The following is an 18,472-nucleotide window of genomic DNA, read 5'->3' as shown; positions in this document are numbered from 1 at the left end:
ATTGATTATCAAAGAGTTTCCTTTCTGTTACCAGACCTTCAAGAGGATCATAATTCAATGTCTTTATCTACTTCACTGTAGTAAATGACTGTACAAGGTATTCTGGCATCACTTGCCACCAAAGTCTCTCGATTTGCACAAAAAGTTACACATTTGAATAGAATAAAATGTACCCAGCCATGTCCCTAAGCAAATAACTACTCGTAGTAGAAAAATCTTAAACGACAAATACATAAAAAAAATAAAAAATCCATATTTATTTAACATTACCACCAACAGTTATAATTAATACTTTGCGCTTCAACAGATGCATTCAGATTATGAAAACTATCATCAGTAGAGAGTGATAAAAGAATGAACAAAGCTTGTCTATGAAAAACTACATGCTGCTTTGGGATAGAAATGAAAACATTCTGGAAAAATCAGCTTGCAATTTCAAGGATTAAACTGCAACAAATAAGTCAGATAATAGAAATCTAGCAGCAACAAATCCAATCATTGTTATCCAATCACGTTCCATACTAAGAAGCTCAAGAATTCAGAATATACATTGCATGAAGTTCAATCATTCAGATAAGCAATGCAATCAAAAAATTTGATATTACAAATAACAGACATGTATGGAGTTCAATTATTTAAATTATTTAACGAATATAAAGCAATTGATCTTAACACAATTCTGGCATACAATCAGAAGTTAGCACACTGAGCTCAGCACAGAAAATAATGTGTAATGGTCGAAGTACATAAGATTATAGAATTGGAAAAATGTAGTTACCAACTGAGCTCTGAATGCTGGAATTGTGTATTAATGATCAACAAATGAATCATAGGAGCGACTTATGATTATGATACAAAGGCTCAACGCAGACGTAAGGGATCAAAAACAATAGAAAAGATTATGCTGCCATCTGACACTGGGGTGAAAATATTCTATAGATTAAAGATGAGGACTAAAAACTACTCTCGGCTAAAGAAAATTAAGTATAAAGGAAATCGTCTGATCCAAAATTTACTTTATTCATTTCATACATTCTTAGAAATTGTTTTCACGCATAGTAAACTCACAGTACACACAAAAACAAAAACAACATAAAATACAAGTGTCTCACCAACCATCTTCATCTTCATCTTCTTTCCAAGCAATCTGAATAAAATCCTATGGTGCTTGAGTTTCAACTTCTTGAATGGCTACATCTTTACACTTCTCAGGAATGACAAAGTGTTCATTCTCTACCTTCTCAATCCTTACATCCTTAGCTACAAGTGCAACTGCATCTTCATGTTTGTTTGTATTATCATTGTTATTTGTTGCCACCTCCTTCATTTTCCCTGTTTGAATTGTGGAAGGAACACCCTGTATTTCTTTGACTGTGTCAAGCAATGCACGATTCTTATCCTCCGCCTCTTTAATTTGACTCACGAGGCTGGCCTTTTCTATAAGAAGCGCTTCTATCTTTCCCTCAACCTTTCCCAGCTTTTTCTTTAGCTTCACAAGATCTTTGACCTTATCATCACCCTCATCTTTTTTACTCTTTGCCTTCTCTTTCTTTTTTATTTTCTTCTGCTGTTCCTCATCAATATCCTCCGAATCTTTATCACTAATTATCTCCCTTGAAGCAATTTCATCCTTGCACTTCTTATCATCCTTTGGTTTTTTCTTATCTTTCTTTTTTTGCTTCTTTTTCTCAGTTTCTTCTGATGAGTCATCTTCTACATGAGATTCATCCTTCAGTTTCTTATCTTTCTTCTTTTTCACTTTTCCTTCTGATTTTTCTTTTTTCCCTTCCGCTTCCGATTCTCTCGCTGAATCATCTCCAGACTTATGCTTTGTCTTGTCTTTCTTCTTCTCCTTCTTTTCTTCCTTTTTGTCCTGCTCCTCTCCTGCTTCTACACACTCTCTAGTTTTCTCAGACACAGATTTCTTCTTTATCTTATCTTTTTTCAACTCATCCTCCTCTGAGCCAACCTCATCCTTATTCTCCCCTTCACTGTCTTTGCTTTTGTGCTTCTTATCTTTCTTTTCCTTCTTTTTGTCCTTCCCTTCTTCCTCTGTAGATCCTTCCTCGCGACCTTCTTTTATCTTCTTCTCTTTCTTACCTTTATCATCATCCTTATTCTTCTTCCCATTCTTCTTGTCCTTTTCTTTCTCTTTTTCATGTTCTGACTCTACCTTCACCTCATCTTCATCTACATGCTTCTTATCAATCTTCTTAATCTTCTTGTCCCCTTTCTTGTCTTTCTCCTTTGCTAGCTCTTCCTCTGATTCCTCTGCTTTCTCTTCTTTGACTTTCTTATCTTTCTTAGATTCATTCTTCTTCTCCTTTTTTACACCTTCAACTTCAGGCTTCTCATCTTTTTGTTTCTTCTTCAATTCTTTCTCCTTCTTCTCTTCTGATTTTTCTTTTATTTTTCCATCTTGCTCATTCTTGTTCTTCCCCTCTTTTTCTTCATCCTTCTTTTTTTTCTTCTGGTCCTTGTCGTTTTTTTTGTTCACTTTTCCATCTTCAGACTCTACCTCTACACTCTTGTCTTTCTTCTCCTTCTTCTTGTCTCCTTTCTTGTCTTTTTTCTTATCCGACTCTTCATCTGATTCTTCAGCTGTGTCTTCTTCATTCTCGGCTGCCTTTTCCTTCTTTTCAACTTTCTTCTCCGACTTATTTTTCTTGTCCGTCTCTTTCTCCTTCTGTTTTCCATCCTTAGACCCATCCTTAACCTCATCTTCCTTCTTTTTCCTTTTCTTTTTGTTATCATTTTCAATCTCCTGCTGTTGCACTGATTCTTGTTTCAGATCTTCAGTCTTTGGGTGTTCCTGTTGCTCCTTAATCTTCTTTCCGTTACCTTTCTTGTTATCCTTCTCAGCACTCTTCACTTTCTCTTCTCGTTCCAACTCACGTGGATCACCAACACTCTTCTCCTTTACTGTATCCTTTACTTCTTCATCTTCTTGTACGCGTTTATTACTCTTTTCCACTTTCTCTGTTTCTTCTGCTTCAACATGTATCGGAACATCATACTCTTTCAACTTCTCTTTCTCTGTTTCTTCTACTTCACTATGTATAGGAACATCATACTCTTTTAACTTCTCTTTCTCTTTCTCTACGATATTGGTATCTTTATGGCACGGCAGTTCTTCTTTTTCGACCATAACAAATTCAGATGCATCGCCCATGTTAGTTTCCTGCAGGACATATTCACCACAACATCAATCTCAATTAAGCAAACAATCTGTGAAATGTTAAATGCTAATCAGACTCAAAGCACAAAATGATATTTTGTTTCTTACTTCTTTCTTATTTTGACAGGAAAATGATATAATTTTAATTAAAAAGATATTAACTCATCAACACTTTCATGTCTAATCCAATACCATATACGCCAATGTACCCGCTATCATAACACTCCCATACTATGTTATTCCGACTCTTCATTTCAAGTCAAATATCCGAGTCCGGTGCTCAACACTAGGACTTTGGTATGACACTTAGATAATTCATTTTACTCAACCAAAATTCATGAAATAGTTGATGTAATCTAACACAAACAAATGCAACGTTTACTAGATTTTCACAAAACAATAAGCAAAAGCTAAGATGCCTTAAATTGGTCATCCCAGATACAGCAGCTGCTTCAAATTTTCAATAATTTAGAAACAATAATACAGCATCAGATTGCTTTTTAAAGTCAATTCTACATGATTATATCAAACAACACCAATAAATTTAATTAAAATTACCCTCCGGGTTATAATTTGCTAATAAAAAACAAAAATTAACCGTGAATAGAGCAATAATATAAGAAATCCAGCATAAAATCAGGTAAAAAAAAATCAGAAAAATCTGCCATTGAATGATCCAATATGATCTTAAAGCTAAAATTCAGACCCCCAAAAAATATACAATTGAAAAAAAATAATAAATCAGAAAAATGTAGCCTGATAACAGAATTCCATCTGAATTCCCCAGAAATTAAACTATCAATCATAATCAAACCAAACTCGTGTGATAAACAATTGAACAATTAAAATAATCATACAACAAAAAAATCAGCATAAAATTAATCATAAAAAAGGATTAATAAATTAATTACAGATCAAAAGAATAAATAATAAAAAAAAAAAAATCAAACCTTTTGAGCTTCTAGTGTGTTCATTGCTTTCGTTTTTTGACTTGTGATTAAAGATGAAAATTTTAGAGAGAAGATAGAAAGATTTCTGAAAATAGTATTGTAAGAATGGTTTATTTATATATTTTGGGTGTGTAGCAGTGTTACAGGGGTTGCACCTATCATAATATCACAGCTTTATGGGATTGGTCATTTTAGGGATAGACACTTTCGTGGCACGTCAAAGACGATGCTGTCACCTAAATTGCGTACATCAAGGGTCACTGTAATATGACGTGTTGTAGAATGTTGAAAATTTTGAGTTTTGCCGAGTGTATTGCGTAGGAAAAAAATGACGCGGTTGAAAGCCTCAACTTTGAGGGTAAGTCATCTTTCTATTCAGCTTAATTTCAGTTCAGTTCAGCTTCAATTAGCTCAATTCAGTTTAGTTTAGCTCCAATCAGTTTAGTTCAATTTTTTTTTTGCTAATTTATCTGTTTTATATGACTTAGATAATGATATAAGTGGTCTTTTTAATTGCTCCATTAATTGCTAATTTATCTGTTTTATATGACTTCCTAATTTTATAAAAAAAATAATCCGGTTACTATAAGTGGTCTTTTTAATTGCTCCATTTATGAAAAACGACCTTTTAAGTGTTTTGGTGACTTTGGCCCCAACTTTAAGCGTCTTAGTGTAAACACCAAAATGTGTTGCCCTACAATAAAGTCCATGATGAAACGTATGGCACCATCTAATTTGGTCTTGGTTGCATAATGAACCTGTAATTTGTTTGTACAAAATGTACAATCCTTTTGTTCAATCCCATTACCTCTCTAAACCATTTTAGTCATTTTCTATGTCATTTAGCATTTTCGTTAGCCAAACCCTTTGCTTAGCTTAAATGCACTCACAAATCGTCAAATTATCTCAGTTCCCTTTAAGTTCTACATAGAGAGTAGAGACAACGAATGAGTTATAACGAGATCAGATGTTGTGTCAAATATATATATATATATATATATATATATATATATATATATATATATATATATATATATATTAAAACGAGATCAGATGTTGGGGTTGGGTCATTAGTGCCCATCTGTAATAGATTTGGACTCACAAATCTGTGTTATGTGCTGATCATCAGAGGTCCATCTGTCGCATTTTATTTACTACGTAAATTTTTGCAGCTTCTCAGAAAAACAAAGGGAAATTCTCTTTGGTAACACCATACTTTTTACTTTTCTCAGTGGTGAATTACAAAATTTTTTATTATCTTTGGTAAACCTAAGTTTTGATTACCAAAGATAATACTTATTTTAATTTAAATTCATTAACCATAGTTAGTTTTTAAATTTTTTTAAATAATTTTTATTTTAAAAAAAAAAAAACCAACCCACCCACCGGTGCCCCATCCAACCCCAGCCCCCACCCCTCCGCCAACGCCACCGCACTTCATTGCCGACCCCACCCACCGTTGCCGGCACCCAAACCCCTTAACGCCGGCGACCATCCCTCACCTCTAAAAACCGCCAGTCGCTTATCCCCTCACCCCTGAAAACCACTAGCCGCTCACCCTCCACCCCCGAAAACCACCAACCTCTCATCCCTCACCACTGAAAACCGCCAACCGCTCATCCCCCACCCCCGAAATGCGCCAGCCTCTCATTCCTCATCCCTGAAATCCGCAACCACACCTATAACCCCTCTCCTGTCGGACTTCCCTTCCCCGATTTCCCAATTCCCTCTCCTTCGCCAGAGCGGACCCAAACCCAAACCCAAACCACCATCGAAAATCATATCAGCGGCGAAAATCAAGACGAAATCATCGGTTTTCGCGGCGAAATTCAGCGACGCTGCTTCGAGACGAAGGCCATGGTTTTTGAATCAATCGATTTCGAAGGTGGGAAAATCCCGATTAAGGTTTTTGATGGTGGGGTATTAGCCGGATGGGGGATTTCAAGGGTGGTTTCTAGGGTTTTTAGGGGAAAGGGAGGTGGGTTTTGGGGAAGGGAGGTGGGTTTTCAAGGACAAGGGATAGGTGTGGGGAGCTAGGGAGGTCGAGGCGCCGGTCAGGGAGGTGGTTGGGAGCCGGCATGGGTTGGGGTATGAGGTGGGTTGCCGGCGCCGGCACGGTGAATGTTGTTCGGAAGGGGGTATTAAAAAAAAAAAATTAGTTCTAACATAATTTTTAAAATCATTTAAATGTATTAAAAAAAACCTTAACTATAGTTAGATATCTAGTTAAAATTAATCATTAATGTTATAATTAGCCAAATATAAAAATTCGAGTTTACCAATGATAATAAGTATTTTTGCAATTCACCACTGAGAAAACTTTAAAGTATAGTGTTACCAAAGAGAATTTCCCAAAAACAAATCACAGGAAAAAACAGCCTTGGAAAATAAAAACGTACCACATGATCAAGCCGGTGGCATTGGTAAACTTTACAATTCCCAAACAATTTCTGCAGAATTTAGTTTGAATTCACAGTTACTGAAATTCAAACCGTAAAACAAAATCCCTTAGCTGCATTCGGGAGGGAGTGGACAGTTTAATGCATAACAGCGATTAATAGTGCTACAAAATTTTTTCTAAACTGCAGTACTGGCGATAAGTTTGAGTTATGAACCCAACACATAATTTACTCTTCCAAATCCCAGCCTCCTAACCTTTCACCAGGGTTGTAATTGGTGTAGACTCTGAACTCATTCCCGAGTTTGCTTGAGTGCTCTGGGCGGAAACCACAGGGATGCAGTCCCAAGAACTTGGCCGCCCTATCTCTCTGAACCTCTCCTGCACACAAAATGAATACTCTGCTTGTTATTGGATACAAAAAAGAGAAGCCACATGCACTTGCTGCCAAGCTCCTTAAGCTCAACTCAGTCAAACTCGGTTCAAGAGCATCACAAGCAAGCTGAGCACATCTCATCTAAATTTGGCTTAAAAAACTAACAAGCACTTAAATTAGACTCAAGAATTAGATGCCGTCAAAAAAAAAAAAAAAAAAAAAAAAAAAAAAAAAAAAAAAAAACCCACTTAAATTAGACAGGGAGATTCTGATTGGAAGCCACAACCCTCTACTTTTGACTTTTATCATTGGTAACCAATAATCATCGAGAAGGAGCTCGAGGCTTGGTTTTGGGATATAAGGTATGGTATGTTGGGCAAGAAACGAGCCACAGAACAAGGAATGGTGGAGCTAGGAACGGAGTTGGTGTGGTTCTCGATGAGAGGTTGGCAAAAGAGGTGATCGAGGTCTATCGGAAGAACGATAGGTTGATAAGGCTGAAGTTGCTATGTGGCAAGGAGATTGTGAATGTTATCAGTGCTTATGCTCCCCAAGTGGGTTTAGATGCAGAAGAGAAACGACAATTTTGGGAGGACCTAGACGAGGTGGTGCAGGGTGTCCACCACTCAGAGAAGTTATATATTGGAGGGGATCTAAATGGGCACGTTGGGGCGAGCCGAGATGGCTATGAGAGTGTCCATGGAGGCTTTGGGTATGGGCAGAGGGACGCCGGTGGTGAAGCTATTATGGATTTTGCCCAATCATATGATTTAATTTTGGCTAATACTTGGTTTAAGAAGAGGGATTCACACTTGATAACTTTTCGGAATTGAGCAAATGCAACTCAAATAGACTTCCTGCTCACAAGGAGCATAGATAGACAAAGTTGCATAAACTGTAAGGTTATCCCAGGGGAGAGTGTGGTCACCCAACACCGGCTATTGGTAATGACTATTCGTCTGAAAGAGAAGGCGAAGAAAAAAGTTAGACAAGAAGAACCAAGGATAAGATGGTGGACCCTAAGGGATGCAAAAGCTAAGGTTTTTACAGAAAAGGTAATTGAAGAAGCGGATTGGGATGGAGAGGTGGATCCGGACATGACTTGGTTACGAATGAAGAACTGTTTCCTAAGAGTGGCCAAAGAGGTCTTAGGGGAAGTAAGGGGAAGAACTTCGGTACAGAGAGATACTTCGTGGTGGAATGAAGAGGTGAAAGCAGTAATTAAGCAAAAAAGGGAATGCTATCAAGCCTTAGGAAAATGTAGGAGTGATGAAACCTTTGCAGCGTATAAGGAGGCTAAGAGTAAGGCAAAGGCAGCTGTTCGCCAAGCAAAAGAAAAGGCATATCAGGAGGTTTATGAAAAGCTTGATTCCAAGGAGGGAGAAAGGATCATTTATAAGATGGCAAAGAGAAGACAAGAGGCAAGGAAGGATATTGGCATGGTGAAGTGTGTCAAAGATAAGAACCAAATGGTCCTAGTGCAAGAGGAGGGCATCAAGGACAGGTGGAAGGGGTACTTCGATGAATTATTTAATGGAAGTAATGGAGTTGTGATAGGAGATACCTCTATGAGTGATGAAGAAATCAACATGGAGTATGTGCGAAGGATTAGGAGAGTAGAGGTGGAGATTGCACTGAGGAAGATGAAACCTAAGAAGGCGGTTGGCCCTGATGGGGTACCGATAGAGGTGTGGAGGTGTTTGGGTAAGATTGGTATTGATTGGTTAACAAACCTTTTCAACAAGATATGGACGGCTACAAGGATCCCACAAGATTGGAGGAAGAGCACCTTGGTCCCGGTTTATAAAAACAAAGGAGACGCTCAAGATTGTTCTAACTATCGAGGAATTAAGCTTATGAGCCATACTATGAAGTTGTGGGAAAGGGTGATTGAACAAAGGTTGAGGGCATGCACAAGCATTTCAGATAACCAATTTGGTTTTATGCCTGGGAGATCTACTATGGAGGCAATCCATTTGATAAGACAAATGATGGAGTTTTATAGGGTAAAGAAGAAAGATCTTCATATGGTCTTTATTGATTTAGAGAAGGCATATGACAAGGTGCCAAGAGAGATACTTTGGTGGGCAATGTTGAAGAAAGGTATCCCACGAAGGTATGTAGACCTAGTTAAGGATATGTATCGGGATGTGTCAACAAATGTGAGGACATGCGGAGGGTTGACAAAAGATTTCCCTATTACAATCGGATTGCATCAAGGGTCTGCATTAAGCCCTTTTCTTTTTGCAACGGTTCTAGATGAATTAACTAGACCAATTCAAGATGAGGTTCCATGGTGTATGCTGTTCGCAGATGATATCGTTTTGGTGGATGAGACTAAGGATGGGGTTAATGTCAAGTTGGAGCAATGGAGGCAAAGGTTGGAATCTAGAGGGTTTAAGCTAAGTCGGAGTAAGACTGAATATTTGGTATGTCGTTTTGGCACTCAGAGGGGGACAAGCAATGAAGTGGTGAGTTTGGATGGAAAGGATTTGACCATGAGTGAATGTTTTAAGTACCTAGGGTCGATCATCCAGAAGAATGGTGACATTGATCAAGACGTGACCCACAGGATTAAGTCAGGGTGGCTTAAATGGAGAGCGGCCACGGGAGTGTTATGCGACCGCAGCATTCCCTTAAAGTTGAAGGGAAAATTCTACAGGACTGCCATAAGACCAGTGTTGCTCTATGGTACAGAATGTTGGGCTTCTAAGAAAGAGCATATTAAAAAGATGGAGGTTACGGAAATGCGCATGTTAAGGTGGATGTGTGGAAACACTTTAAGAGATAGAATCAGAAATGAGGTTATTCGCAAGAAAGTAGGTGTGGCGGGCATTGTAGATAAATTAAGGGAAAATCGTCTGCGTTGGTTTGGACATGTAAGACGGAGACCCGAGGGTGCACCGGTGCGAAGAGTGGAAGAGTGGGACCATGGAGGGATTAAACGAGGAAGAGGGAGACCAAAGATGACTTGGTTGGAAGGAGTGAGGAAGGATATGAAGTGCATGGATTTACGTGAGGATGAAGTTTTGGATCGTAAGGGATGGAGGAGAAAGATTTATGTTGATGACTACACGGAATAATCAAATTTGGTTCATGTTAGCCGACCCCACTTTTGGGATTAAGGCTTTGATTGATTGATTGATTGATTGATTGATCATTGGTAACACCTTAAACGTTTACAATTTGTCACCTGTGACATTACGACGGTTTGTGGTTAAAATTTTAGTTATATCTAACTATCATAAACAAAGGTTAACTTTATCAATGAAGTGATTTTTAAAAATAATAAATAAATAAATAACCCCCAACCAACTCAACCCCATGTCCCCCACCCATACTCTTTCTCTCGCCTCCATCCCCATTCTCCCTTTCAAGAAAGAACTTAAGACTTGCTCATCATTATTGCTTCAAATGATAGTACAACACTCTAGCAAAGGTCGACCCTTATTCACAACAATGGAGGGGAGTTATAGAGGCCATCTAAGGCTAATTCTCTAAAGGCATCAGTTAATAGAAATTTCAATATCCCATTAAGGTTTAGATCTTAAATGAAGTTTAACCCAAAGATAGCATTAAAGGGAGGGAGTAACAGAGGCCGGGGAGAGAGTGGTGGCTGTAGTGGAAGGTAGAAGATGACACAAAACTGGAGGAAATGGGTTTGTATTTGGGTATTTAAACGGTCAAAAGCGGTGGAGATTTTGGGTGTTGATGTGAAATTTGTTCATAAGCACATCAAAATTGTTTACAATAGGTGATGGTGAGATTTTGAGGATCAAAAGTGGGGTTTTGAGGAGAGAAATTTTGGGCTTGGGGAGTGGAGATGGTTGGTAGTTGTTTGGTGTGCTGTGGGCGGAGGAAGAAAAGAGGGTGAGGGTATGAAGGGTATACAATTTGGTGGTGGGCGTGACGGTAGTGAGTTTGGTGCTGGAGAGAGGTGGGGGTTTAATGGTGGAAAGGGAAAGTCAAGTTTATTAATGGTGGAAAAGCTGAGATTTGGGGTAAGAGGGAGGTGAGGGATTAGAAGGAGGGTAAATGATTTAACTCTAGTTAGTTGCAGTTAGATTTAAGTAAATATTTAACCAAGTTCATTCATTAATGCTATATTATGTAATGAAATTATACAAGGCTACCAATGATAATTTGAAAAAAATTTATCAATTATAAAAGTTGAATGCAAAGGGATACCAATGAAAATTTCCCAATTAGGCATTAAAACAAAGGTGTAAAAATTAGATAAAAACGAGTTACAACTTCACAGTAACAATTAAGATATAATTAATAACATATCAATCTTTTGTAATATTTTGTTGTTGAATTTTTTTTTTTTTTATTAAATCACTCTTTCTTATTAATTTCTTGATAATAACAAAAAATTAAATCAATAAACCATCGATTACAAACACAAAATGATTCAAAAGATACAAATTAAAAAGTGAAAGGCCATTCTTAATATGTTTCAACTAAAATTCATACCAACTTCAATAATCTAAAAAGAACTAGAATAAAGCTTGGAATTAACGGCTAAATTGATGAAACAACACAATTCCAACAAAAAATTAATTTATAAATGGGTAGAGAAAAATTAATGCCCTTAGTTTCAACGAGAAATCATTAGCTTTAAGGTGAGGCATGAGTAAATCTTCAACAACTAGAGGTTGATTATGTTTCGTAAACATCACGCCTACCATATAACAAGCTCCAACACCATTCACATTATACAACAACAAAGAAAATGAAGCAACAAAAAAAGGAGAAGTATATCTGTATATGTCTACGTCGCAGAGTGTAAAGAAGATTAATGGAAGGATCAGTATAAAGTAATTTGGAGAGCTTAGATGGGTTTGAGATTATATTTTGATGATTGATTTGTAATTTATTGATGCCGTTTATATTGATTATTAAAGATGTGGGATTGAATTAGAGATTTAATATTTGGGATAATTTGAAGGTTTTTGATGAATAATTTGGGTTGATTTTGGTTACTCCCTCCATCCCCAATTAAAGAGTCATTTGTATTTTGCACAAGTTTTTAACGATGAGTCAATGAGTATACAAAAAAAAATAAGAAAGTGGGGTTTGGTTGATCAAAGGAGAATATAAAAAACAGGATAGTGTGGTTTGGTTGGTTAAAAGTGAAATATAAATAAATAAATAATGGTAGAGTTCGGACAAAAGTGATTAAAGAAACTGATAAAGGTGAAACGGGCCTTTAATTAAGAGACAAGGCTTATGGGGGAAATGAACTTTAATTGGGGATAGAGGTAGTAATTATTTTTTCGTTCGTTTTTCATAAAAAGTGAATGTGTCTTTGAGTTTTCGTGTGGTAGTTGGTGGGTTTCATGGTGGTGATAAGGTGGTTTTCACGGTGGGCGTGGTGATTAGTTTCGTGAGTGATTGTGGGTGGTTTGGTGGTTGTTTTCATGTAAAGAAAAATAATACTAAAAAAAAGAATTTATTAACATTTGAGTGTAGTTTCAAATTTTTTTTTTTTATTGTTTTCAAAATTGAATTTCATTAACATTCATTTTGTCTTTATCTACTCCTAATTTGATTTATCTATAATTATTTATATACTCCCTCTATTTTCTTTTGTTATTCCTACTAAGGATCAGGGGAGAAGCCAACGTAATATAAAAGCGGTCCAAGCTTCTACATTTGATAAGAGAGAGAAAATGTCTTTAAAATCATATTTTACTTTTGATAAGAGTGAAAACATTGAAAAAGAAAAAGCATTAATGACATCTCTCTCCTATGTCTAAGGCGATAGGGGGTAAGAGCATTTTTTGGCCTGGGTGAGGCGTTTTCAATTAGGCGCACCTGAGGCGCACTTGAGGTGCACATGAGGCGCTTTTGAAGCAATTTTCTGCCAATTTTTTTTAACTGTTTATACAGTGCCCCTCACTTCAAAGAGGCGCACCTAGGCGCTGCAAAACCCTTATCGCATTAGTGCGCCTTGAGCTTTTTTACACATTGATTTCTACTCCTTCCTGCTTCATGTACAGTCAGGAAACAAAAGGGAAAAAGTTCAATGGCTCCCTCTAAACAAGGAGGAATTGCAACTTGTTTCTTTGTTGGTTGTTTTATCGATGGGTTTTGTGTGCTTAATATTAGCAACAATTTAGGTTCATTTTAGTTGAACAATGTACTATCATTTGAGAAATAATTCTGATTATATTTTGTAGATGTGTTGAAATTTTGTGGTTCACACAATGACATGGATATAAGAAGATAACGATGAAGAAATTTTAAGGAGATTTGAGGGGGAACTATATCATTATCAGTTACAAGGCCTTTGACCTTATCACCCCAAGTTGCTTGCTTAATCATGATCTTTCAGCCTCATGCCTCAATCCAATAAGTAACTTGATTCTTATAATCGAAAATGAAGGAGAGGATGAATAAAAGGCATGGTGATGTGAGACATTAGCAACAAAAGATATGACAACCTATTGATACAATCAAACAAGAACATACTTCAGCTTCACTGCAGAATTCTAACTTGCTATGTGTAACAACTGCTGGAGCACGCAAGCACAAGGAGTGGATCACCTACGAACGTAGAGGGAAAAGGGCCCAACCTCAAGCACCAGCTCAGCAAGGAAACTTCTAAAACAGAGCACCAATCAGAGAGCAGCAGCTTAGGAATTGTAGCAGCTACATTCTTGCATTTTGTCTCTTCTGTTTTTGGCTTGTTATGTAAATATAGGAAAGGGGAAGGGGGAGTGTGTTGGTAGGCAGTCATTTTGTAATCCCTAGGCTAAGGAGATTTGTACCCTAAAGGTACTCACCTGAGAGTAGTGGCCTCAAGCCACCTTGTTTTCCAAGCTTTCATCTTTCAATCAATAATCAACAGCCTTCTTCTCTAAAAATTGCATCTTTATTGCTCATTTCAATCTTATTACGAATATATAGTGACTTAGTGTGTTACACTATGTTTATTCTGGAAAATTATATGATACTTTTCTTGTTTAAGCATTAAAGCACATTCCTGATATCTTCAGTTCAACAATTGAAAGTATATAGAGGTGAGGTCTAAGGAATCATATAATTTAGTACAAACAAAAAATCTTCAAACAAAAGCTATAGGATTAGTTGTTGATCCCCAAGACCCCAACAGAATTAATTGCGAAGGAGATTCAATACTTTCACAATAAGGCTATGCAACAGAAACCAAACAACCAGACTAACAGAATAAAAGTAAAATAGATTACTAATATGAAAAATAAGGTCACATAATAAGTAACATGTCATGGAGAAGCTTACCAGTGAGCAGGAGCAAGAAATTTTTCTCAGGTTTAGCAAGAAATGGTATTGTTTGAGCAACTTTCTTCAAGCATTCCTCACTCTTCCTCAAAGAAAGAGAAAATAAGCAGATGTAAGCAGAATGTGAATGCACTAAGACATCAACTTTATAGCATATGTAACTTTTTTTCACCTTGACACGAAAATATGCCCTGCTTTACTTTCTATTATATAATGGCAACCCAAAATATGTGATGTTTGATTATTGATATAGTGTTCTCTTCTCCTAAATTACACTTTATCTAATTAGCCCTGAACTTAACTTAATAGTTATATTTCAAACAAACAAACAAACAAAAAAAAAAAAAAAACGTTATATATTATCTTATATAATATTACTTAATCTTATTATTGGACCTTGTAGGAACTTATTAACCCATACATAATTTTTGTTTTTTTTTTTTTTTTTTTTTTTGCACTTATCAACCCTCATCTTATCTTTACTGCACTCATCAACCCTGACCTTATTTTTATCTTATTAGCACTTATCTCATTTAAACTTATTAGACCTAAAATAAGTTTGAATTTGGTGAGGACAATATAGCCTCATTTCTTAGGAGTTAGGAGTATTAAGCTACTAACATAATGAGAATGCTGTAGAGGATAAATAATAGGTAGTGGTGGACTGGTGGTTTTCCATACATTAGTAGAGTAAAAAAATTCCAAATTGTATATCAACTTTCATACCCTAGAGCCTAGACTAGTGCCAGAAATGTATCTTAAACCCACGCAGGAATTAAGTTACATTAGCTGATTGAAGAAAAATGCAATGTGAGAGAAAAACATACTTCCTCTTGTTTTTAAATATGGTAACGTTTACACTTTAAACACTATACAGATAATCCTCTTTAATTACATAATTCATGTGTAAGGAAAGAATGAAAGATATAGTCATGTGGGCCTTGTAATCTTGTTAGTCAACTTATTATAATTTTATCGCTATATAAAAATTAGTTAAGGTTAAATTGGGCTTAGGGAAGCGTAACTCCCCTCCAAGTTGCCATATCAAAGGAACAAAGGAAGCTTAATTTAGTCGAAGTTTTAGTAACTTAATCCTTACCAAATAAGGAGGATCCGCAACTATAATCTGGTAAGTGTGCTTCATTGTTTGTGGCAAATCTTCTGGTAGGTTGTAATCGTAGAAGGTAAAATCATTTCCGTATTGCTCAAAACGCGTGTCATATTCCAGAAGTTGCACAGACATAGTTGGATGCAATCGCTGAAATTTAAACAGTAATACTTTGTGAGGTTACAACTAGATGAAGAAGCAAAAAATAAAAGGAACACACGGCAAGAAATCATCTTAGCACGCCATACAACAAACAAAGACATGTAATTAAATATAAAAAATATATATATAAATAAAAGAAATTAGAAAAAAAAAAAAAAAAAAAAAAAAAAAAAAAAAAAAAAAAACCCCTCAAACATTGTATTAGTGAAGGATTTAAGTTCCTTGGATACATCTCAGAAACAACTACTAAGAAAACCCATTTGTGAGACACTCGAGAAAATTTATTATAATGTAGGCTGTAAAGGCAGCGTCCAAAACAAACAAACAAAGAAAAAAAAATCCAGAGCAAAACTATAGCAAAATCATGTCTGAGGAAAAAAGTTTCACCGAGTCTATCTTCTTATTGTTTGTAATTCAAGTAAACATGAAGCACAAAAGGGAAACTAATAGGTAGAAAAGAACAACACAGCAAGAAACATGATAGCCCACTAATATAAAACCTGAAACACCAAATAGTCTTGGTTTATATGGCTTCAAATTCAGGAGGCAGGAAGTGGAAGACATCGTAATTCATAAATCTGCATTCAAAATCCATAGAAAGAGTTGCATTAAGATACCTCTAATGTTCTAGCTCCCAGTCAATGAGGAATATAAAGCACTCAGAAACTTCAGTATGCTAAGCCCTTAGTTTATAGTCCTAGTTACAACAGTTTACAGCATACAAGATACAATACCTTTCTGGTTGTTATGAGAAAATCCTATGTCACACTACGCTGCATCAATTTCTATAATTTAAAAAAAAAAAATGAAAACTTCCATGGAGAGAAGCTTTCAACCACTGTATACGGACATGAGTGAAAAGTCTAAAAAACAATATGGAAATTAACAAAAGTCTGATTTGAGCAAAAGAAAACCATGATTAGCAAATAACAAGGCAAGAAAGTAATACTAGCAGAAGAGTTCAAGTACAGGGTACCATAGAATCTGAGAATCGAGCTTTAAAATATAAACAAATAAATAAAGAAAAGAAATAAGAAACATTGAATCAGGACCTTCAAAAACCTTCTGAAATCTAGGATAGCTGGATTCATCTTAAAACCTTTCCTGGTCCAAAAAACAAATTCATCCCTAATTACCAAACTATCATCTCCTGTTACATTAGCATGTTAACTACCTACCTCTCGGCTCCACGTCAACCAATCTAACCCTGTACCTAGGGCATCTGAACCACTTATGAATTGTATGAACCAACATTTTGCTTTGATTCACATTTCTGAAATCAAAACCCGAAATCCCAAAACCTCAGCATAAGCCTTAAGGGCAGCTCATTATAGCAATTCAACCAAAATGTTTAGATAATCCTCCCATAATTCCTCATATCCCTAATTAATCCATTCGCACGCTAAATTCATCAAATTGTTATCATTTGGGGTGAACTAGCGTCAAGCATTACCACTATTTATCATCACCTACCAAACGGGCCGTAAGAGTATAAAATTCCCAATCTCGATTTTTAATATGTTCATCACAAAACACAAATAATTCATACTTAAAAAACCCAGCAAAATTACATAAATTGCATCATAATCAAGACATTCCAAACAAATAAGAAAAACCCAGAAATCAAAGAGCAATAATTATTAGAAAAAAAATAATGGGGTATACAAATTGGGTACCTTAAGATAAATAAATAAAGTGGGGCAAGAAATGCAAGCAACAGAAGGAAGAACATCAGGGTCCTCACTACTCAATTGAGAGAAGAGAGAGAAAACTTCAGAAGCAACAGTAATGGCGGTTTGAGGGGAGTACCAAAACTGACTCAACCTCCAATCTTCAGACAACAATGGCAATTCAATTTCACCATTGTTTTCTTCTGGTTTTTCTTCAATTGTTTTAGAAATCGATTGTGAAGCTAAAAACTCTTTGAGTGCATCCAAAGCGAAGGGACTAAGTGTTGGTGAATCGTCATCTTCTTCATGTTGTTGTTGTTGATTTTTGAGAGTTTCAGATTGAATTTTGGGGTGAATTTTATGGTTTTGAGTTGATTCCATGTTTATTTGTGCGAAGTAGAAGAGCAAGGAAAGCAGAGATATGAAGTGAAAATTTTGGGCAACGTTTATTTTGGAGAACAGATTGTGGCGGCTGGCTATTCGGATCTGTGGGTTTAGTTTGAGTTTGGGTCACTTTCGACATGATTCTAGTGAATCCCTGAATGTACCAATTTAGTGTTGGTGCAGTGTTGATTAAAGGTGGGCACGGGCCGTGCCGGCACGCGGGCGGCACGGGCCCGGCACGACTCCGGCACGGCCCGGCACGGGCACGGGTGGCGGCATGGCACGGCACGGCGGCCCACCTGTGGGCCGTGGGCCGTGCCGTGAACAAAAATCCGGATTCCGGCACGGGCACGGCACGTGGCACGGTGGCCGGCACGCTGGCACGACCCGCCGGCCCGGCACGGCCCGGCACGAAGCCAGGCACGGCCCGTGCCTTACCGTTGTAAAACTAGCCGTTTATGGCCGATCACAACATGTTTATCGTGGATATCTTCCATCCATGGAGGATAAATGGCGTAAATATTACACCGATATTCCTATGATTTATATTTTTGCTTCTATTTTAGATCCTAGACAAAAATATGATGGCACCTTTTTATTAATTGATATTTATTATAGTAACATGAATTTTGAAGATGATGTTGAAACTTTTAAGAATAAGGTGACGGATGAGTTTTTTAATTTATATATAGTTTATGAAAGTAAATATGGAACCATGTCTCGATTTGCCCCTTCTCAAACATCCAAAAATGTAAGTAAACGGGCCAAAGGTTTATTTGCACAAGCTGCTAACTTGATGTCTAAGTATTCAGGTACAGAATCATCATCATCTAGGAGAACACAAAGCGATGTTTCGGAGTTGCAAATGTACTTAAGTTACGACTTCATGAAAGGCATAGACGATGAAGAGAAGTTTGGCCTCGACATCCTCGATTGGTGGAAATCACAAGCCGTGAAACATCCAATTTTGTCGGCAATGG

General features: G+C 36.8%; 2 protein-coding genes across 2 annotated transcripts; both read right to left on the bottom strand.

Moving 5' to 3' along the window:
- Nucleotides 1-1,001: 1,001 nt before the first annotated feature.
- LOC145597589 (uncharacterized) lies at nt 1,002-4,266 on the bottom strand. The gene is made up of 2 exons (XM_081653788.1): nt 4,129-4,266; nt 1,002-3,181 (listed from the first exon to the last, which is right to left on the bottom strand). Exons 1-2 carry the CDS (start codon nt 4,150-4,152, stop codon nt 1,160-1,162), a joined length of 2,046 nt encoding a protein of 681 aa, XP_081509914.1. The 5' UTR covers nt 4,153-4,266; the 3' UTR covers nt 1,002-1,159.
- Nucleotides 4,267-6,531: 2,265 nt separating this feature from the next.
- LOC145597590 (uncharacterized) lies at nt 6,532-17,573 on the bottom strand. The gene is made up of 4 exons (XM_081653789.1): nt 17,115-17,573; nt 15,268-15,426; nt 14,169-14,250; nt 6,532-6,907 (listed from the first exon to the last, which is right to left on the bottom strand). Exons 1-4 carry the CDS (start codon nt 17,487-17,489, stop codon nt 6,756-6,758), a joined length of 768 nt encoding a protein of 255 aa, XP_081509915.1. The 5' UTR covers nt 17,490-17,573; the 3' UTR covers nt 6,532-6,755.
- Between the last annotated feature and the right edge of the window lie 899 nt (nt 17,574-18,472).

The sequence above is a fragment of the Chenopodium album genome, chromosome 20 (assembly GCF_948465745.1).
Source record: "Chenopodium album chromosome 20, dcCheAlbu1.1, whole genome shotgun sequence".
NCBI lineage: Eukaryota > Viridiplantae > Streptophyta > Magnoliopsida > Caryophyllales > Amaranthaceae > Chenopodium > Chenopodium album.
This window is presented reverse-complemented; position numbering and strand designations above follow the sequence as displayed.

What these genes read in the sequence shown, in the direction of transcription:
- LOC145597589 (XM_081653788.1), bottom strand. Translation starts at nt 4,152, where the DNA reads ATGAACACACTAGAAGCTCAAAAG. An exon ending in ACACACTAGAAGCTCAAAAG is followed by an intron (nt 3,182 to 4,128) that starts GTTTGATTTTTT and finishes TATGTCCTGCAG; the next exon opens with GAAACTAACATGGGCGATGC.
- LOC145597590 (XM_081653789.1), bottom strand. Translation starts at nt 17,489, where the DNA reads ATGGAATCAACTCAAAACCATAAAATTCACCCCAAAATTCAATCTGAA. An exon ending in TTGCGGATCCTCCTTATTTG is followed by an intron (nt 14,251 to 15,267) that starts GTAAGGATTAAG and finishes TCTTTGAGGAAG; the next exon opens with AGTGAGGAATGCTTGAAGAA. An exon ending in TTTCTTGCTCCTGCTCACTG is followed by an intron (nt 6,908 to 14,168) that starts GTAAGCTTCTCC and finishes TTTTGTGTGCAG; the next exon opens with GAGAGGTTCAGAGAGATAGG.